Below are 15,792 nucleotides of genomic sequence, written 5' to 3'. Positions count from 1 at the left end.
AGAATTGCAATAAAAATCAGCACGTTATACCAGAAACACTGAGGTGTGAGTGATTTCAGAGTAGCAGCCAAGTTAGTCTGTATCCGCAGAAAGAACAGGAGTCCTTGTGGCACCTCAGAGACTAACAAATTTATTTGAGCATAAGTTTTCATGGGCTAAAGCCCACTTCATCAGATGCACAGAATGGAACATATAGTGAGGAGATACATATACACATACAGAGAGCATGCAAAGGTGGGAGTTGTCTTACCAACTCTGAGAGGCCAATTAAGTAAGAGGTGCAAGCGCTGAAGCGCCTACAAACCAATGCCTGTTTGCTATTAAACGGTTAACCAGCACAGTGACAGCCCCCCGCCCCCCATAGCGTTAGCAAAGCTAAACCAAGAGCAGCCCTAAGAATAATGAACAATCACATTTTAAAAGCTCAGCGATTTAAAGGCGGGAAGCCACACGCGGCCCGCGGCGGAGCAGAAAAAGGCCCCAAGCAGCTGAGCCACGTCGGAGGACCTAGGCAGAAACACGCGCTGACGAGGGAGGGACGCCGCTGAACACAGACCCGCGTCTCTCTCAGCAGCCCCGCCCCCGCACGGCCCCAGTCCTGCGGCCCCTGCCGGCAGGCTCAGCGCGCGCGCGCTCCACCGCCATCACCACCAAGCCGCGCACGCGCCTTGCTGAGCCCCACCCTCCGGCTCTGCCCTCCTGGGCAGCCAGTGCCCCGCCCCTCCTCCCCGCACACATCGCGTGCCGCCCGCCCCGCCCCCTTTTACTCTCGCGTCACAGCGCCATCCCAAGTGAGGGCAGAGAGTGAGGCGGGCGGCGGCTTCAGTAAGTGTCACTGAGCATGCTCAGTTTGCCCTGGCGCGCTCCGTAGCAGCGAAGCCGAAAATTGCGGCGTCTCCCTTTTACTCTCCCGGAGGCGGCGGGGCGGGCGGTTGTGGTTCCGGGGCGCGGCGGCGGCTGCCATGGCCGTGCTGCTGGAGACCACGGTGGGCGACCTGGTGATCGACCTGTACACGGAGGAGAGGCCCAGAGGTAAGGGGCCCCGCGCTACTGCCCCGCTCCTTCGGCCGAGGCGCGCGGAGGCCGCGCGGGGCTTGGTATAGCGCTGGTGGCGCGGCGCGGCGCTGGGGGGACCGGGACCGGGGCCGGGGCTGGGGGTGAGAGGCGGGTTGAAAAGACGGGCACCGGCAGGGTCCCTGAGCAGAGCAGCTGGTGATGCTGACTGTGTTTCAGCTCAGCCTCCTCCACACAGTGCACATGTGGGGGTCGCTGCGTTTGGCTTGATGCAAACACGCCAGGCATCTGAAGAGGTGGGGTTTGTACCCACGGAAGCTTATACTCAAATAAATCTGTTAGTCTTTAAAGTGCCACCGGACTCCTTGTTGTTTTTGTGGATCCAGACTAACACAGCCACCACTTTGATACTTAACGAGTCCCTTGTTGAGGGCTTGCAGTAATCCTGCCCTTTTTTGGGTGCCAGTTCTCATGAAGCCTGCAAGGATTTTTTTTGTTTAGTTGGAAAATGCATGTTGGCGATTACATTCGCTATACCAAATATTACCTTCATTCTGGGTTTGGGTGGGTGTAAGGATTTTAGGATAAAAGATGCTTACGCTGGTAAGTTAAATGTGTGTGCTTGTAGGATGAGGGCCTTAGTTTCTACATTTAATTTAAAGGGTATGGGGAAACTTATTACTCTGTTGGTTTTTTCTAATTATAAACAATAATTTTGGTTGGGAACTCATTTTCTTCTACTACAGACAATATACGTCTTATTTTTATGTTTCTAAAATATTGAGTAAGTGTAATAGTTTTTAAATTGAAAAAACAACATTGACTTTTTCCTTGGTAGACATTATTTGGGGAAGGTCAGGGAGGGGGAAATGTGTGCTGATCTTTGTTGTACAACTGTTCATATTGCTATTCTAAATATTGCAGGATGTGGGATCTAGGAAGGGAAAATGCATAGTATTTAATCTTTTCCATAGATGTGCAGCAGGCTTTAGAGTCGATGTTAATAAAATCCAAGTACAGCCAAAGAGAGACGATCCAGGTGCAAATTGCATTAACGTTTTTTTTTGTTTGTAAATTTCAATATAATTTCTTGTAGCTTGTCAGAATTTTCTGAAGCTTTGCAAAATCAAGTACTACAACTACTGCCTCATTCACAATGTACAGGTGAGTGTTTATAATAGATATTTATTTCCTTCTTTGTCTACATTCATAAGTTGACTAATACCTTGTGTATCTTGCATTGTTACAGAGGGATTTTATTATACAAACTGGTGACCCCTTGGGGACTGGCCGTGGAGGGGAATCTATCTTTTGGTGAGTAAAACCTACTTAATATGAAATAGGCCTAATTTGGGAGTGTAGTTGACCCAGTTTGGACTTGCTGAATGTCCTACTGAATCATTGTTGGGAGATGAGAGCTGCTTTTGGCTCATACACCTTGATGTCTGTTGTCATTCCCCATGCTGTCTTTTGATCCTAGACATTTAGGTTTTTTTGGGACAGTATGCTACGTCTGTTCTTAAATCAAATCAATACCAGGTGTAATTGTGAGCAGGTGACTAGGTTTGGCTGCTGCGCTGTGTGTCAACTCCCCGAGCCCCCTTTCAAAATCAATAAAACTGTTGCTTGGGCTCAAATTTTAACTACACTAAATACATGAAGTGTGCTTTTTGGTAATAGGTAATTAGAGAGTCTTGTTTGGGTGTTTTTTAAGAGGGACGCATTAAAATGAGTGTTAGGAAGAAAATTACATTTCTTATAAAAATCAGTTTTCTATAGTGATGCACCTGAAGAAGCATGCAAACAGGTAAGATAGAATTTTGGCTGACTGCATAATCTTCCAAATAACTTTTCCTTTGAATCTGATGTTGTATAGGGGAAAAATCAAGTGCAAGTTGCAGGGAGAAAAAACACCTGTATTTACTGCTTAGTTGATGAATAGTTCTCATGTAACTCTCTGTAGCCAATAGACTTGCAGTTATTCGCCCATGCAAACTGGTTAACACTGCTCCAGACCTCAGTAATATGGACCTTTAACGAAGTACACCAAATAAATTTACATCTGTTCTACTATGCTGTAATCAGGTCTCCCTAACTCCATTATAACATGGTTACAAACTTTTTTACCCACACTATAGGGTAGATGGGGACCAAATGCTGTCCTTGTAAGTGGTTTAAAACTTTTGACAATCCAGGATTCTGATGTATTATTTTTCTCGTCTGTCACCAGTCACTCCTGGGATCTTCTCTTCCTTTGCACTTTTTCATATTATATACTGATTTTTTTCTTTCCCTGCCTGGCTCCTTGATGTGCTCTGTCACAAGTAGCATCTTCTAAAAGAGTGGCAGGCTGACTTGCTTCCCTCTTCTGTTCTGCTGCTGGCCTTTGAGAATACAGATCCATTCTTCGGATGTTACCTTTTTCTTATTACTGAACAGGACAGAAATGTGGGGATTTCAGTTCTTAGTGCAACCTAAACTGATATAAGCCATGTTGAAATGGATTTAAGAGTGGACATGTAGGTTCGCAATCAGTTTAAAATAATAACTTTCTGTGTAAGCCAGTTCTCTCTCACCTGGGGGAGAACAATGTGAGATCAGGATCAGACATTGAGACTTAAAATCACTGCATATAGTCCTGTATGCCTTGAAAGCTAATGTGTAAAATGAAGTTTGCAGCTTTTTCTGTTCAGATGATCAGTTTTAGTCTATGTACAAACTATTTAATGGTTTTTACTTTGTTTTATGAGGCGAATTAGGTGCCCAAGTACCATTTATATTTGATAAAGTGAATTATACTTTTAATTCCCTGCAAACTGTACTGAAAGTATGTTTTGACAGTAGCTTCTAGCAAATTACATGCTAGTATCTACCAGAGATGTCAGAAAATGTTTTCTGATATGCTTTAAAACCCCTCATTCTGTAGAATGTCTCCAGGGAAAGCGCTGTTAACATTATCTGCATTATGGGGGGTGGTTGGGTAATTCTATAGTCACATTATAAATGTGTACCGTAAAGTGATCATTTTATTTGAGCATTCTTATTATAACATATTTTGGTAAATTATTTTGTCTTGTTCACTGTTGTATAACGCTTGTTTCGCTGTCAGCATTTTTTAATCTTGCTGCCTCATAACATATTTATTGTATATATTTTCAGTAAACTCTATGGTGATCAAGCTAGATTTTTTGAGGCAGAAAAAGTGCCAAGAATTAAGCACAAGAAAAAGGGAACCGTGTCAATGGTGAACAATGGCAATGATCAGCATGGATCTCAGGTCAGCGCACAGTATTGGGAGGCTTTGCTATAACTCTGGAATAGCAAAGATGGAAACTCCACAGGTTTAAAAAATGTGCATAACAATGAAAATAACACACAGTTACTGTTTTTTATCGTTAAAAGGATACTGATGAGGTATTCATATTTTTTCAAATGATTCTAGAGCTTCCTAGTTATATTAAACTCTCTAACTTGGAAATTGAAATCTTACCTTAATAACATGTTTTCTTCATCATCATATGCACTTATTGGTTCATTATTGTAGAGCTGATCAAAGGTGCTAGGCTGATAAAATAATCACTAAAAATAATGTTGTTTAGGAAGAAAAGGACTGAAGGGGACAGTGTGGAAGTTAACTGGCCTAATGTGTAGTATTCCCTACATATACTTTAAAAAAAATATTTTTAAAAATCTGCTCTTGTGATCCTGGACAAATTTGTCAATTCCCCTTAGCTAGAACTGTGTGCAGCTAAATATAGCAATGAGCAAGACTTTTCCAATTTGATTGTAAAGCATGGGTTCCAAATGTCATTCATTTTTGTGTTGGTTAATCATACAGTCTGTTCTAAATTAAGGGTGGAGGGCTAGATGCTCAGCTGGTGTAAACTGTCATAGTTCCATTAAAGCCAATGGAGCAACATCAGTTTACACTGCTTGTAGGTCTGGTCCCGTCCCCTCCCATTGAAGTCAATGGTAAAACTCCCACTTACTTCAGAGGGCATGGTGTCAGGCTCAAAATTATATGGAGATTCTAAAAATGTTATGGTTTACTTGTAAACAGTTTTTTTTCATCTTGTCTTTGTAGTTTCTTATTACTACAGGGGAAAACCTAGATTACCTTGATGGTGTGCACACAGTGTTTGGAGAAGTAACAGAAGGCATGGATGTATTAAAGAAAATTAACGAGACCTTCGTTGACAAGGAATTTGTTCCTTATCAAGACATCAGGTATGACTAGGTTTAACTTCCTAGCTTAGAGGTGACAAAGTGCTGGAGGCTAACACATTAGCAAGTTCTCAGATCACTTAGGTACGAATTAGTTTCCGTGGAGAAGGCCTACTGGGGAGTATGTGGCTAATAATTAGCTGATCAGTCTCGAGACTGATGAACCAGTTAGACACCAGCTGAGGGCTGTTAAAGGAAAGAAGGGGCAGAAGATTGGGTTAGTTGAATCCTGTCTGTTCTGGGATTCTAAGGGAGGGAGATCTCTGTTCCTCTCTGGCCCTGCAGAAAGGTGCAAGAAACCACTGTAAATACTTAGCTGCACAGGACTGTATTGGGGTTGGTGGCGGGAATATAAATAAATAATGTGGAAGTGCTACTCGCTGGAGAGTCTGAGAGGTTTCTGGGTATCAGAAGGTCGGAATGGAACCTGTCCCCTTACAGAGGGTGTGTTGTAATTTTTGTAAAAACTGGTTCCTTGATCTTTCTGTAAATAGAGTTAATATGGCAATGTCAGGACACTTGTGAAAATATCTAGTATGCTTCTTCATTCCATCATTACTGGTAAAATATTGTGTAACTATGTGTTATGGAGACTTACTAAATGTCTTCAGAGGAAGATGCGTTGACTAGATCATGCTGTCTTATCAGCTGAAAGAGAAGTTGTAAGCCCCCGACCTGTAAGCTCAGACGGACCCTGCATCTGCACATAGCAGCATTGTGAGTTTGCAGGATTGGGCCCATAGATGGGATGGATGTTGTCCAGACCATCCAAAATAATGTTTATAATGTTGTTCTGTGTATGTGGTGGTATAGGTGTGTTGGTTCCAGGATATGAGAGAGACTAGGTGGGTGAGGTAATTTCTTTTATTGGACCAACTTCTACTGGTGAGAAACAAGCTTACACCCAGATCTTCAGGCCTGGAAAATGTACTCAGAGTGTCAAAGCTAAGTACAAGGTGGAACAGATTTTGTAGCATAAGTAGGTAGCACATATTTCAAGGGACTATTTAAGGTGAAGTGGCCTGCTAACACCTCTCTAATCATAGAGGGAAAAGGAGAGGAAGAAAAAGCTGGGGGAGGAGGTTAGTGGGTTATAGATTATTGTAATAAATCATAAATCCAGTTTCGGTATTCAAACCATGACTTTTAGTGTCTAGCAAAGATATACATTTAAGCTCCCAGGCTTGTCTTTTGAAAGTGTTACGCAGGTTTCCTTTGAGGATGAGAACTGAGGTCAGATAGAGAGTGATCTCATTGTGAAAAATGTTCACACACAAGTGATAGGGTGTTTTTTGTTTTTTATAATTTTTCTGAGAGAGTTCTTTAGGAATATAGTGATTGTCTGGTTTCACCCACATAATTGTTGGGGATTTAGTGTGCTGGATGAGGTACACCACATGTTGACAGGCATGTGTAGGACCCATGGATCTTGAAAGGTGTATTGTGGGGGGTGTTGATAATTATTGCAGTTCAGATATATCTACAGACTTTTGTATCTGCCGATCTAGCAGGGTCTGGGGTTGCTTTTAGTTGATGTATCTTGGTCTATGGGGAGCTTGTTTCTGATAATGAGGTTGGGGTGGGGTGGTTTGAAGGACAGAAGAGCAGGGCAGTTCAGGAAAGACTTACTTCAGGATATGGTCCCCATAGTGTATAGATTGTAATTGTTTGATACCCCTGCCTCCCATATGGGTTCTAATGTGGGTCGTAAGTGACAATTAGAGGTGTGCGGACAGAGGAGACTTTATTTCCATGTTGAAGGGGGTTCTCTTGAGGAATTTGGGTGACTTATTCCATGATGGGATCTACTTCTCTGGTGAAATATCCTTGCTTGTTGAACGTGGTCTTAAGCATATTAAGGTGACTTTCTCCTTGGAGCATATTCTGTGGTATCTGAGTGCCTGGCTGTAGATAACAGATTTCTTGGCATGTTTGGGTTGGTTACTGGATCTGTGAAAGTGGCTGTGGTGATCTGTAGGTTTCTTGTATATTAATCTGTGTACCACTTTCGAACAGTTCAGCTGTATATTTGTTTTGATTCCATGTAGCCAAAAATAACTGTAGGATTCACTAAGTGGGGAGTTAAGAGGGCAAGAGAGGTTGAAATGAGGACTTTACTCACAAGCTAAATTAACTGTTGGTCTAAGAATAAACAAATACATTAGAAAATCAACAATTAGTTATTAATAAAAACACTCAGTTTTATTCCTTGTATCCTAGCAGCCTGTGTGCACATCTGAACTGGCTTTATTAATCATTATATATTAGTACATAGAATTTAGTATGTAGGTATACAGAGTATTTATTTGTCTAGCCCTGTAGTAGTATATAATATCTACTAGTAACCCTAAAATTGATCCCATGTTCATCAATTAAAGTACGAGCTAGTTTTAAACAAATTAAAAGGCTGACTCTTGGACTTTACTTTACATTTCCCATTAGGATAAATCATACAGTGATATTAGATGATCCATTTGATGACCCTTCTGGTTTGATAATACCCGACGGCTCCCCAGAGCCCACCAAGGAACAAATAGATGTAAGTACTGCTAATAGCTTCTCGGGAAGATGTTGGAAATGAATAAATGTGCTAACTAGTTGAGTTTCCTCTATGTCCCACATTCAACAACGCGTGAGTAGTCCATTGAAGTCAAAGAGACTACTCGTGCTTAAAGTTAAACGTGCAATGAAGTGTTTTGCAAAATAAGAGCTGCCAATATACAATTACGCATTTCTTGAATGGGGTAAGATTTCTGAAAATATAAAAAGATATATTGTAATTGGAAAATGTTCAGAAAAGGGCAACAAAAATTATTAGGGGTACGGAACTGCTTCCATATGAGGAGAGATTAATAAGACTGGGACTTTTCAGCTTGGAAAAGAGACAATTAAGTGGGGATATGATAGAGGTCTATAAAATCGTGACTGGTGTGGAGAAAGTAAATAAGGAAGTGTTATTTACTCCTCATAATGAAAAAACTAGAGGTCACCAAATGAAATGAATAGGCAGAATGTTTAAAACCAGGGCTTTGGAGCAGCTCCGGAGCGTGGAGCCACAGGTTTCCCCCTGGAGTTGGAGCGGAGCCAGAGCACAGCTCCAAAGCCCTGTTTAAAATAAATGAAAGGAAGTATTTCTTCACACAACACAGTCAACCTTTGGAACTCCTTGCCAGAGTAGGATGTTTTGAAGGCCAAGACTATAACAGGATTAAAAAAAGAACTAAATAAGTTCATGGAGGATAGGTCCATCAAGGACTTATGGGCAGGGATGGTGTCCCTACCTCTGTTGGATCACTTGATGATTACCTGTTTTGTTCATTCCTTATGGGGCACCTGGCATTGGCCACTGTTGGAACACAGCATACTAGGCTAGATGGACCTTCACAGCGCAGTTGTACTTGAAGTGACTTCTGTGTTTACAAAGCAAATAACTATTACAGTTTTGAAGAAGAGAACAAAAAAAAATCAGCCCGGTGTTTCCAGTTGTGACTGTGTATTGTGGGATAGAATGCAAAGACTTATTTTATAATTCACACTACAAAGAAAAAAGCTGTAATGTTATTTTAATAGTAATGAATCCGTTGTCTGAAATGCCTAGCTCTGACATTGTTTCTTTGATACATTCTTCTGGAAGAATCCAAAAAAATCACTGCTAACTTCTTACTTTCCAGTATAAAATTAAGTTTATCCTTTTATTCCCTTTTTTCAATAAGAAATATTATCAGCACTTCCACACAAAATAAAATGATTGTTAAGCTGGAAAGTATGACTTCACTATCCACAGTTCACATACAAGCAGACATGCTGGTTTGTTTTGTCTGTATTCTAGGCAGAAGGGATTTGCAGAACAATTAAGCTTATAATTATGTTTTTTCTTACCTTGCAGTTATTGGAGCTGCTGAAAGGAAATATCTTTTGTCTGGGAACAATGTTTCAAACAGTAAATTGAATAGAGAAGTTACATGATTAAAAAAAAAAAAAGTTTTAACAGATACCATAGTGATGAGTTTGGTATAGGAACTTAATTAGAATAGAGGGTATATCAAGATTAGTCTAATATATCCACATGTCTAAACACTGCATAAGGAGCTTGATAGCCCAGTGTATGCTAGACAAATACTTGAAAGTTTTATAATCAGACACTTGCAGAGAGAAAAACAGGAATACACCAGTTAGCTCTAGTGAAATGTTTTGAACTGAGAGAACTTTTTGGAGGAGGAGATTTTAAAATGGCCAATATTTTGTTGTAGGAATGTTTGGAGTACTTGACAAAATACAGTAGTAGTACAATTACAGGAACTGTATATTTTATCTGTTAAATTGAAGTCTTGCTAGATGAGGCAGAAATCTCTAATAATACTTGTATACTCATTTCAATAAAGAAATATTAAAAAAAAAATAGGGATGTACTCCTCTAAATAAAAACAAGCTGCCAGGTATGTTGGGGATAGGTTTGGGATAATAGAGGTGAAAGACTCCATATCCTGTAATTGAATTTAGCCCAGGCTGACTGTGATTGAAACTCATTACCATGTGTAGGCTACTTGGTTGTCTGTCTGACTAGAGTGAGTGATCTTAGCCCAATTCTTCAGAGATATAATTCTTCGTTTCACAACACACAGAATCCCAGACTGAGGTAGGGTTTTAGTATTAAGGAAAATAAAGGCTTACCCATGGGTCAGTATTTAAAATGCTGTTTTTTGTTTTTGTTTTTTCAATTTCTCATAGAGTGGCAGAATAAGAGCAGATGAGGAAATTGATGACTTCAAAGGAAAGTCTGTTGATGAAGTGGAAGAAATTCACGCAGAGAAAGAAGCAAAAACTCAGGCCATTCTTTTGGAAATGGTAAACATCAGGTTTTTTTGTCGTCCTGTCAGATGTAATTTCTTTGTGTATACATGCTCTACATTATGTCTGGGTGAGTGAGTGTTTAAGACAAATGCTTGCCTTGAGTTGCATGTCAGAATTGTTGGCCTCGTGGATTAGAGTGCATGGTATCAGGCTGTTGGTAGAACTAAAAGAGTGAATGTGGACACTTGGTCTTCGTCCATTTGTAGGAGGCGACTTCCCGGGAAGACCAGTACCATCTCTGTTTCGAACCCAGGACTAGAATTGGTTTGATAGGGGGTTTGGAAGAGCTTGCTAGAAACGCTTGTTAAATTTTAAAAAGCTGGTCAGTCCTGTATGGAACTGTTATCCCCGCTGTGTGTTTCTAGCTTTAGTACTGAAAGTTTGTATGCATTGGGTGGCTGAGTTACCGTGAAATAATTTCTCCCCAAATTCACATATTGGCATTGGGAATGCACAGCAGAACAGCTGCCTGCTGTTAGATAATAAGGAAGAACCCACTAATAGTTAATTTTTTTCCCCTGCTCTCTTCCCTTGGGGGTGTTTATGACTTAATGGTACTATATGGTTGTAGCGTCTGGAGTCCTTGTGGGGTTGAGGTGAACTGGAATTTAATATGGCTGGTGCCAGACTTTAGAGGAGGTTCAATTCGCCTTCTTTAGGAATATTAATACATTGAGGAAAAGACCCAATTCAGTTCTTTTTAAAATGGCAGCAGAGTCCTTTGATTGAATGTACGTGACAAATCATTATGCATTTTTTTGTTTGCCAACTTTGTATTATTCATCCACCCAAATTTGACTAATACTAACAGCTCTAATAGTACTCTTGCATAGTATCTTTCATCTAAAGAACGTAAAAAAAAGCTTTTTACAAACAAATTTAACCCTCAGCATTCCTGCAAAAGAGAGAAGTATTATCCTCATTTTACTGATGGAGGAACTAAAGCAAAGAATATTAATTATGCAGTCGTTGGCAGTAGAACACTGCAGATTTCTAGTCACCTGTTTTAACCACTAACCATACTTTTTGGGAAAAATAATGTTCTCCTTTTTTGAGTCTTGTGAGTTGACTATAGGCTTTTCCCCAGATTTCCACTGACTGAGTCGTGAGGAAAAGAATATTTGTTGTCCCCTCCCCTCCTTTCCCAGCAGAACATACTCAGTGCCATGAAATTCAGGAAGCTTTGTATAGAACAAATTGAAAAGCCTTCCCTTTTCTGTGTGCTGTAGGTGGGAGATTTACCAGATGCAGATATCAAACCACCAGAAAATGTGCTGTTTGTTTGTAAACTGAATCCTGTGACCACAGATGAAGACCTGGAGATAATATTTTCACGATTTGGGCCCATTAAAAGGTAACTTCTACATAATAGTTATTTAAAAAAAAAAATAAAACAACCCACCAAAAGGAGAACCAAGTTCAGTTTAAGCAGTCTCCCTAGGCTTCACTGCTCTGTGTGCATGCGCGCGCTCGCGCACTCTCTCTCTCTTTGGAGACCCGCTTTGACCGCCCTTGTATCTGGGTATAGTAGTGGGACAACTGCTGACAAGGTGGGGTGTTTCAGAGAAATACTGCCAGCCTGTTACATGGCTTTCTTAAACAATCCTCAGCATTAATTACAATCCCAAAAGTTAAACTAACGAATTTTTGTCGTAGCTTAGTAAAATGCAAAAAGAAATCAGAGCATTAATGATGTAAAATAGAATCGGATTCAATAAGCTTTTATTTTACTAATTTTAGGACTAATTCTAAAACCCGCACTAATCACACATATGAGTAATTATTGCTCACCTGAGTAGTCCTATTTAAATCCGCTTCAGCTGTTTGAAATCATTGTGAGTAAAGGTTACTTATGTGAGTTACGGTTGCAGGATCAAGCCCCAAAGGCGGCATAACATAGATTAGAATTTCTAACCTGATCAAGTGATAGTCGTCAGACATTTTCAGACCAGAGGCATTCTTTAATTTGATGGTATTTTTTCAGCTGTGAAGTAATTCGAGACTGGAAGACAGGTGAATCTCTTTGTTATGCATTCATTGAATTTGAAAAGGTATGTTCTTGTGGAGATACACAAATGTTGCTTATAAAAACAGTGTAATGATATGCTTGGGTTATCTCTCTTCTCGCAAACACAGCTCTATGCTGGATGGAATGAGAATGGGGGATCTGCTCAAGTGTGTTGGTTAATATTCTCATCTATCGACTGCAGCCTACAAAGGATGTAGTCCTCAGTTCAGGAAAACATTTAAGCATATACTTAAGTTCATCCCTATTTAGCAAACTGTTTAAGTATGTACTTCAGTCCCTTTTGAAGTCAATAATTGGAATATGATCAGACTGAAGTTGTTCTCATGATATAAAATTTATAGTTTGTGTTTTATTGATTGGCTGTTATCTCTCTGTATTCTGAGAGAAAGTTGTCTGAGTGAAGTTCAAGAGTATGCCAAAACACTTATCTTTAGCCTGCCAGGGAGTTTAAGGTTTTTAATAAAGCTATTGTCTGTTGTTGTAACTGTTTCTAAATGTATTATTCCAAACATAATACACATAAATAACTAGTCTGTTTTGGCATAGATTTATCTAATCTCAAAGATGAAATGCTTGCATTAAGGCAAATTGTAAAATTATTATACTTACATTTAAAAATGTTAGAAGTGTGACAAGTGTTGTGATTTAATTCATTTTAGAAAATGAAATACATATTTACTCAATTTTGGCATATTCATTAGGAATCTCTATGCGAAGAGCCATTCATTTTGGATTTGTGTATGATTTGTTTGTTAATCTTGATTTAAATCTTCTGGAAACACTGCAAAAGGAGGAAGATTGTGAGAAAGCCTACTTCAAAATGGATAATGTGCTGATAGATGACCGGAGAATACATGTGGATTTTAGCCAGTCTGTTGCAAAGATTAAATGGAGAGGAAAAGGTAGTTTTATTTGTCATCTTTTGATCCTGTACCAACTTCAAACCTTAAATTAGTAAATAATGCTCTCCTAAACTAGCGTTGTTGTATAGGACAAGCATCTCTGTTACAAGGTTAATCAACTCCTTTTCGGTGATATAATGGCCACAACTTTGCATGAGCAAAGGCTACTAAATCTAGGTCTCTACCTGTTTCCTGCGTATTAGAGGACAAGGGGTTTACTGGTAGCTGTCATGTTGTCAAGTGTATTTTTTGCCGGTAAAAGTCAACTATTGGTATTGTTTTATATTAATCTCAAGCTTTAAAGGGATAATTTTGGATATTTATTAACATAAAACTGCAGTAATCAGCATATTCTTCCTTTTGGTTTGTCATCCATCACTTCATGAAGGATTATATTTACAAGACAAACTGAATACAGTAACTCCTCACTTAAAGTCACCCTGCTTAACGCTGTTTCGTTGTTACGTTGCTGATCAATTAGGGAACATGCTCATTTTAAAGTTGTGCAATGCTCCACTCTTACGTTGTTTGGCTGCCTGCTTTCTCCACAGCTGGCAGCCTCCCTACGTCCCCTCCCACCCCCCGCCACAGCACCCACCAGCAGACCCCGCAGATCAGCGCCTTCCCCCTCCTCCTTCCCCCCCGCCCACGGCAATCAGCTGGCTTGCGGTGTTTCGGGGGGAGGAGCGAGGACTCAGCGTGCAGGCTCCCCCTCCCTCCCCTGCCTCCTGCCAGCAGCAATCAGCTGGCTTGAGGCCTTTAGAAGGGAGTGGAGGGACGGGGGAGGAGGGAGGATGCAGCCTGGGAAGTAAAGGGGGTGGGTGGTGGAGAGAAGAGGCAGGTCAAGGATGAGGGCTTGGGGGAAGGGGGGCAGTGGGCGTGCTGAGGGTTGAGCCCTCCCCCCCCCCCGGGTGCTTGCAGAGTAGGGGAAGCTGCCGCTGCTGCGCAACCTGCTTCTCCTAGTCTACAGCACCTTCAGCCTCTTTGTCTCCAGTGCAGTGGGCTGTGCCTGTGTGGGGTAAGGCAGGGGCACCTCCCAACTATAGTACTGTACAGTGTGTTTGTAAACACACAGCACATGCACACTACTACGTAGTATTAAATTGCTTGTTTAAAATTGTTTAAATGTATGTAATGCCTTTTTGTCTGGCAAAAAAAAATTCCCCTGGAACCTAACCCCCCATTTATATTAATTCTTATGGGGAAATTGGATTCGCTTAACATTGTTTCACTTAGTCGCATTTTTCAGGAACATACCTACAAGGTTAAGTGAGGAGTTACTGTATCTAGGCATTTAATGACAGGTTTCAGAGTAGCAGCCGTGTTAGTCTGTATCCGCAAAAAGAACAGGAGTACTTGTGGCACCTTAGAGACTAACATTTATTTCAGCATAAGCTTTCGAGAGCTACAGCTCACCTCTTCAGATGCATAGAATGGATATAAATATCTCCTGTCTGTGTGTTCCATTCTATGCATCCAAAGAAGTGAGCTGTAGCTCTCGAAAGCTCATGATGAAATAAATTTGTTAGTCTCTAAGGTGCCACAAGTACTCCTGGTTGTTTTTTTTTTAGGCATTTAATACTTCTGTTGCAGTATTAGCCTTCACCATAAGGTGGCAGCACATAACTGACAGTACTGTTAACTAGTTTTCAAAACTTCAAAACAGAAATATGGAAAATAAAATCCAATATGCCCCTTTAAAATGTTAACCCATGAAAAATGCTTGTTTCAAATTTTTTACTAAAAAGTGTATAATTTTGTAGTGAGATTTGCTCCCTTCCTCTAAGATTTAGCACAGAACAAAATTTCATTGTTTTGATTTTGAAAATAGGGGGCAGTAACAGAAATGCCAACAGAGCCTTAAGCAGAGAGCTGCAGGACCAGCTTCAAGCACAAACACAACAATTGCCACTTGGTGCCTTGTGACCCTATCCAAGCTCTGCATCCAATAGGCATGAGGTGGGAGGAAACCATTACCTAGCTTGGTCTTCTCAGGCAGAAGGACTAGCAACGGAAGGAAAACCATGGCCTGATCCTCCCTCTTTTGCTCTGGGTCATGCACACTGTAAGACCATTCCTGGAGTTTGTCACTGGGCACTTCTGTAAATGTGATTACAGTAATGATGGAGGTAACTGATGACAATTGTATCTTGAAGTGTGCTGTACTGCTATGTCTTGTTTGATTTTTAAGATGGAGATGAAAGCCCAGTTGATTGTTTTTGTATGAACAGGTGGGAAGTATACCAAGGATGACTTCAAAGAGTATGAAAAGGAACATGATAAACGTTCCAAATTAACTTTGAAGGAGAAAGTAAAGCCAAATCAAGAGTATCCTTAACAGTTGAACAATCTGTGTGACATATTGGCCTATAATGTAGTTCTGATTCTCTAAGCTTTTGTTGGGCAGATGTTTAATTGCTGCTTAACATAACCATGTGGCATCAGTTTTGGAATTACAGTTTGTTTTTTAATTTGCTATTTTGTTTGAACAAGGTATAACATACTGTCAGATCAGAATGTGTTTATTTTACACCCACTTTGCATGGTTGTAAATAACTACCCTACTGCAAAGCAATGGATAGGCAGAGTATTTGGTTTCCAAAGCAGATTTCAATCAGCCTTACTCTTACCTACCTTTTAATTTTTCATTGTACATGATTTTTGTTTTGCACAAAATACTGGCTATCTCAATGTTATACCCATGGTAAAGCTTGGTTTCACTTGTTTTGTGAGCTTTTATATTCTGAATTGACCAATGATTGGTACCAAATC

The 15,792-nt window shown here is 40.4% G+C and overlaps 1 protein-coding gene across 1 annotated transcript in view; it reads left to right on the top strand.

Moving 5' to 3' along the window:
- Positions 1 to 771: 771 nt before the first annotated feature.
- PPIL4 (peptidylprolyl isomerase like 4) overlaps positions 772 to 15,792 on the top strand; it is a 30,093-nt gene continuing 15,072 nt past the window's right edge. Inside the window, exons 1-11 of the mRNA XM_045009878.1 lie at positions 772 to 1,032; positions 2,111 to 2,178; positions 2,264 to 2,328; positions 4,174 to 4,291; positions 5,099 to 5,241; positions 7,681 to 7,777; positions 9,967 to 10,083; positions 11,319 to 11,443; positions 12,074 to 12,140; positions 12,909 to 13,020; positions 15,252 to 15,348. Of these exons, the coding sequence (XP_044865813.1) occupies positions 963 to 1,032; positions 2,111 to 2,178; positions 2,264 to 2,328; positions 4,174 to 4,291; positions 5,099 to 5,241; positions 7,681 to 7,777; positions 9,967 to 10,083; positions 11,319 to 11,443; positions 12,074 to 12,140; positions 12,909 to 13,020; positions 15,252 to 15,348 (1,079 nt within the window). The 5' untranslated portion in view covers positions 772 to 962. The remainder of the gene's footprint in view (positions 1,033 to 2,110; positions 2,179 to 2,263; positions 2,329 to 4,173; positions 4,292 to 5,098; positions 5,242 to 7,680; positions 7,778 to 9,966; positions 10,084 to 11,318; positions 11,444 to 12,073; positions 12,141 to 12,908; positions 13,021 to 15,251; positions 15,349 to 15,792) is intronic.

This window comes from Mauremys mutica, chromosome 3 (genome assembly GCF_020497125.1).
Source record: "Mauremys mutica isolate MM-2020 ecotype Southern chromosome 3, ASM2049712v1, whole genome shotgun sequence".
NCBI lineage: Eukaryota > Metazoa > Chordata > Testudines > Geoemydidae > Mauremys > Mauremys mutica.
The sequence above is the reverse complement of the archived record's forward strand: the minus strand, read 5'-3'. Positions and strand labels throughout refer to the sequence as shown.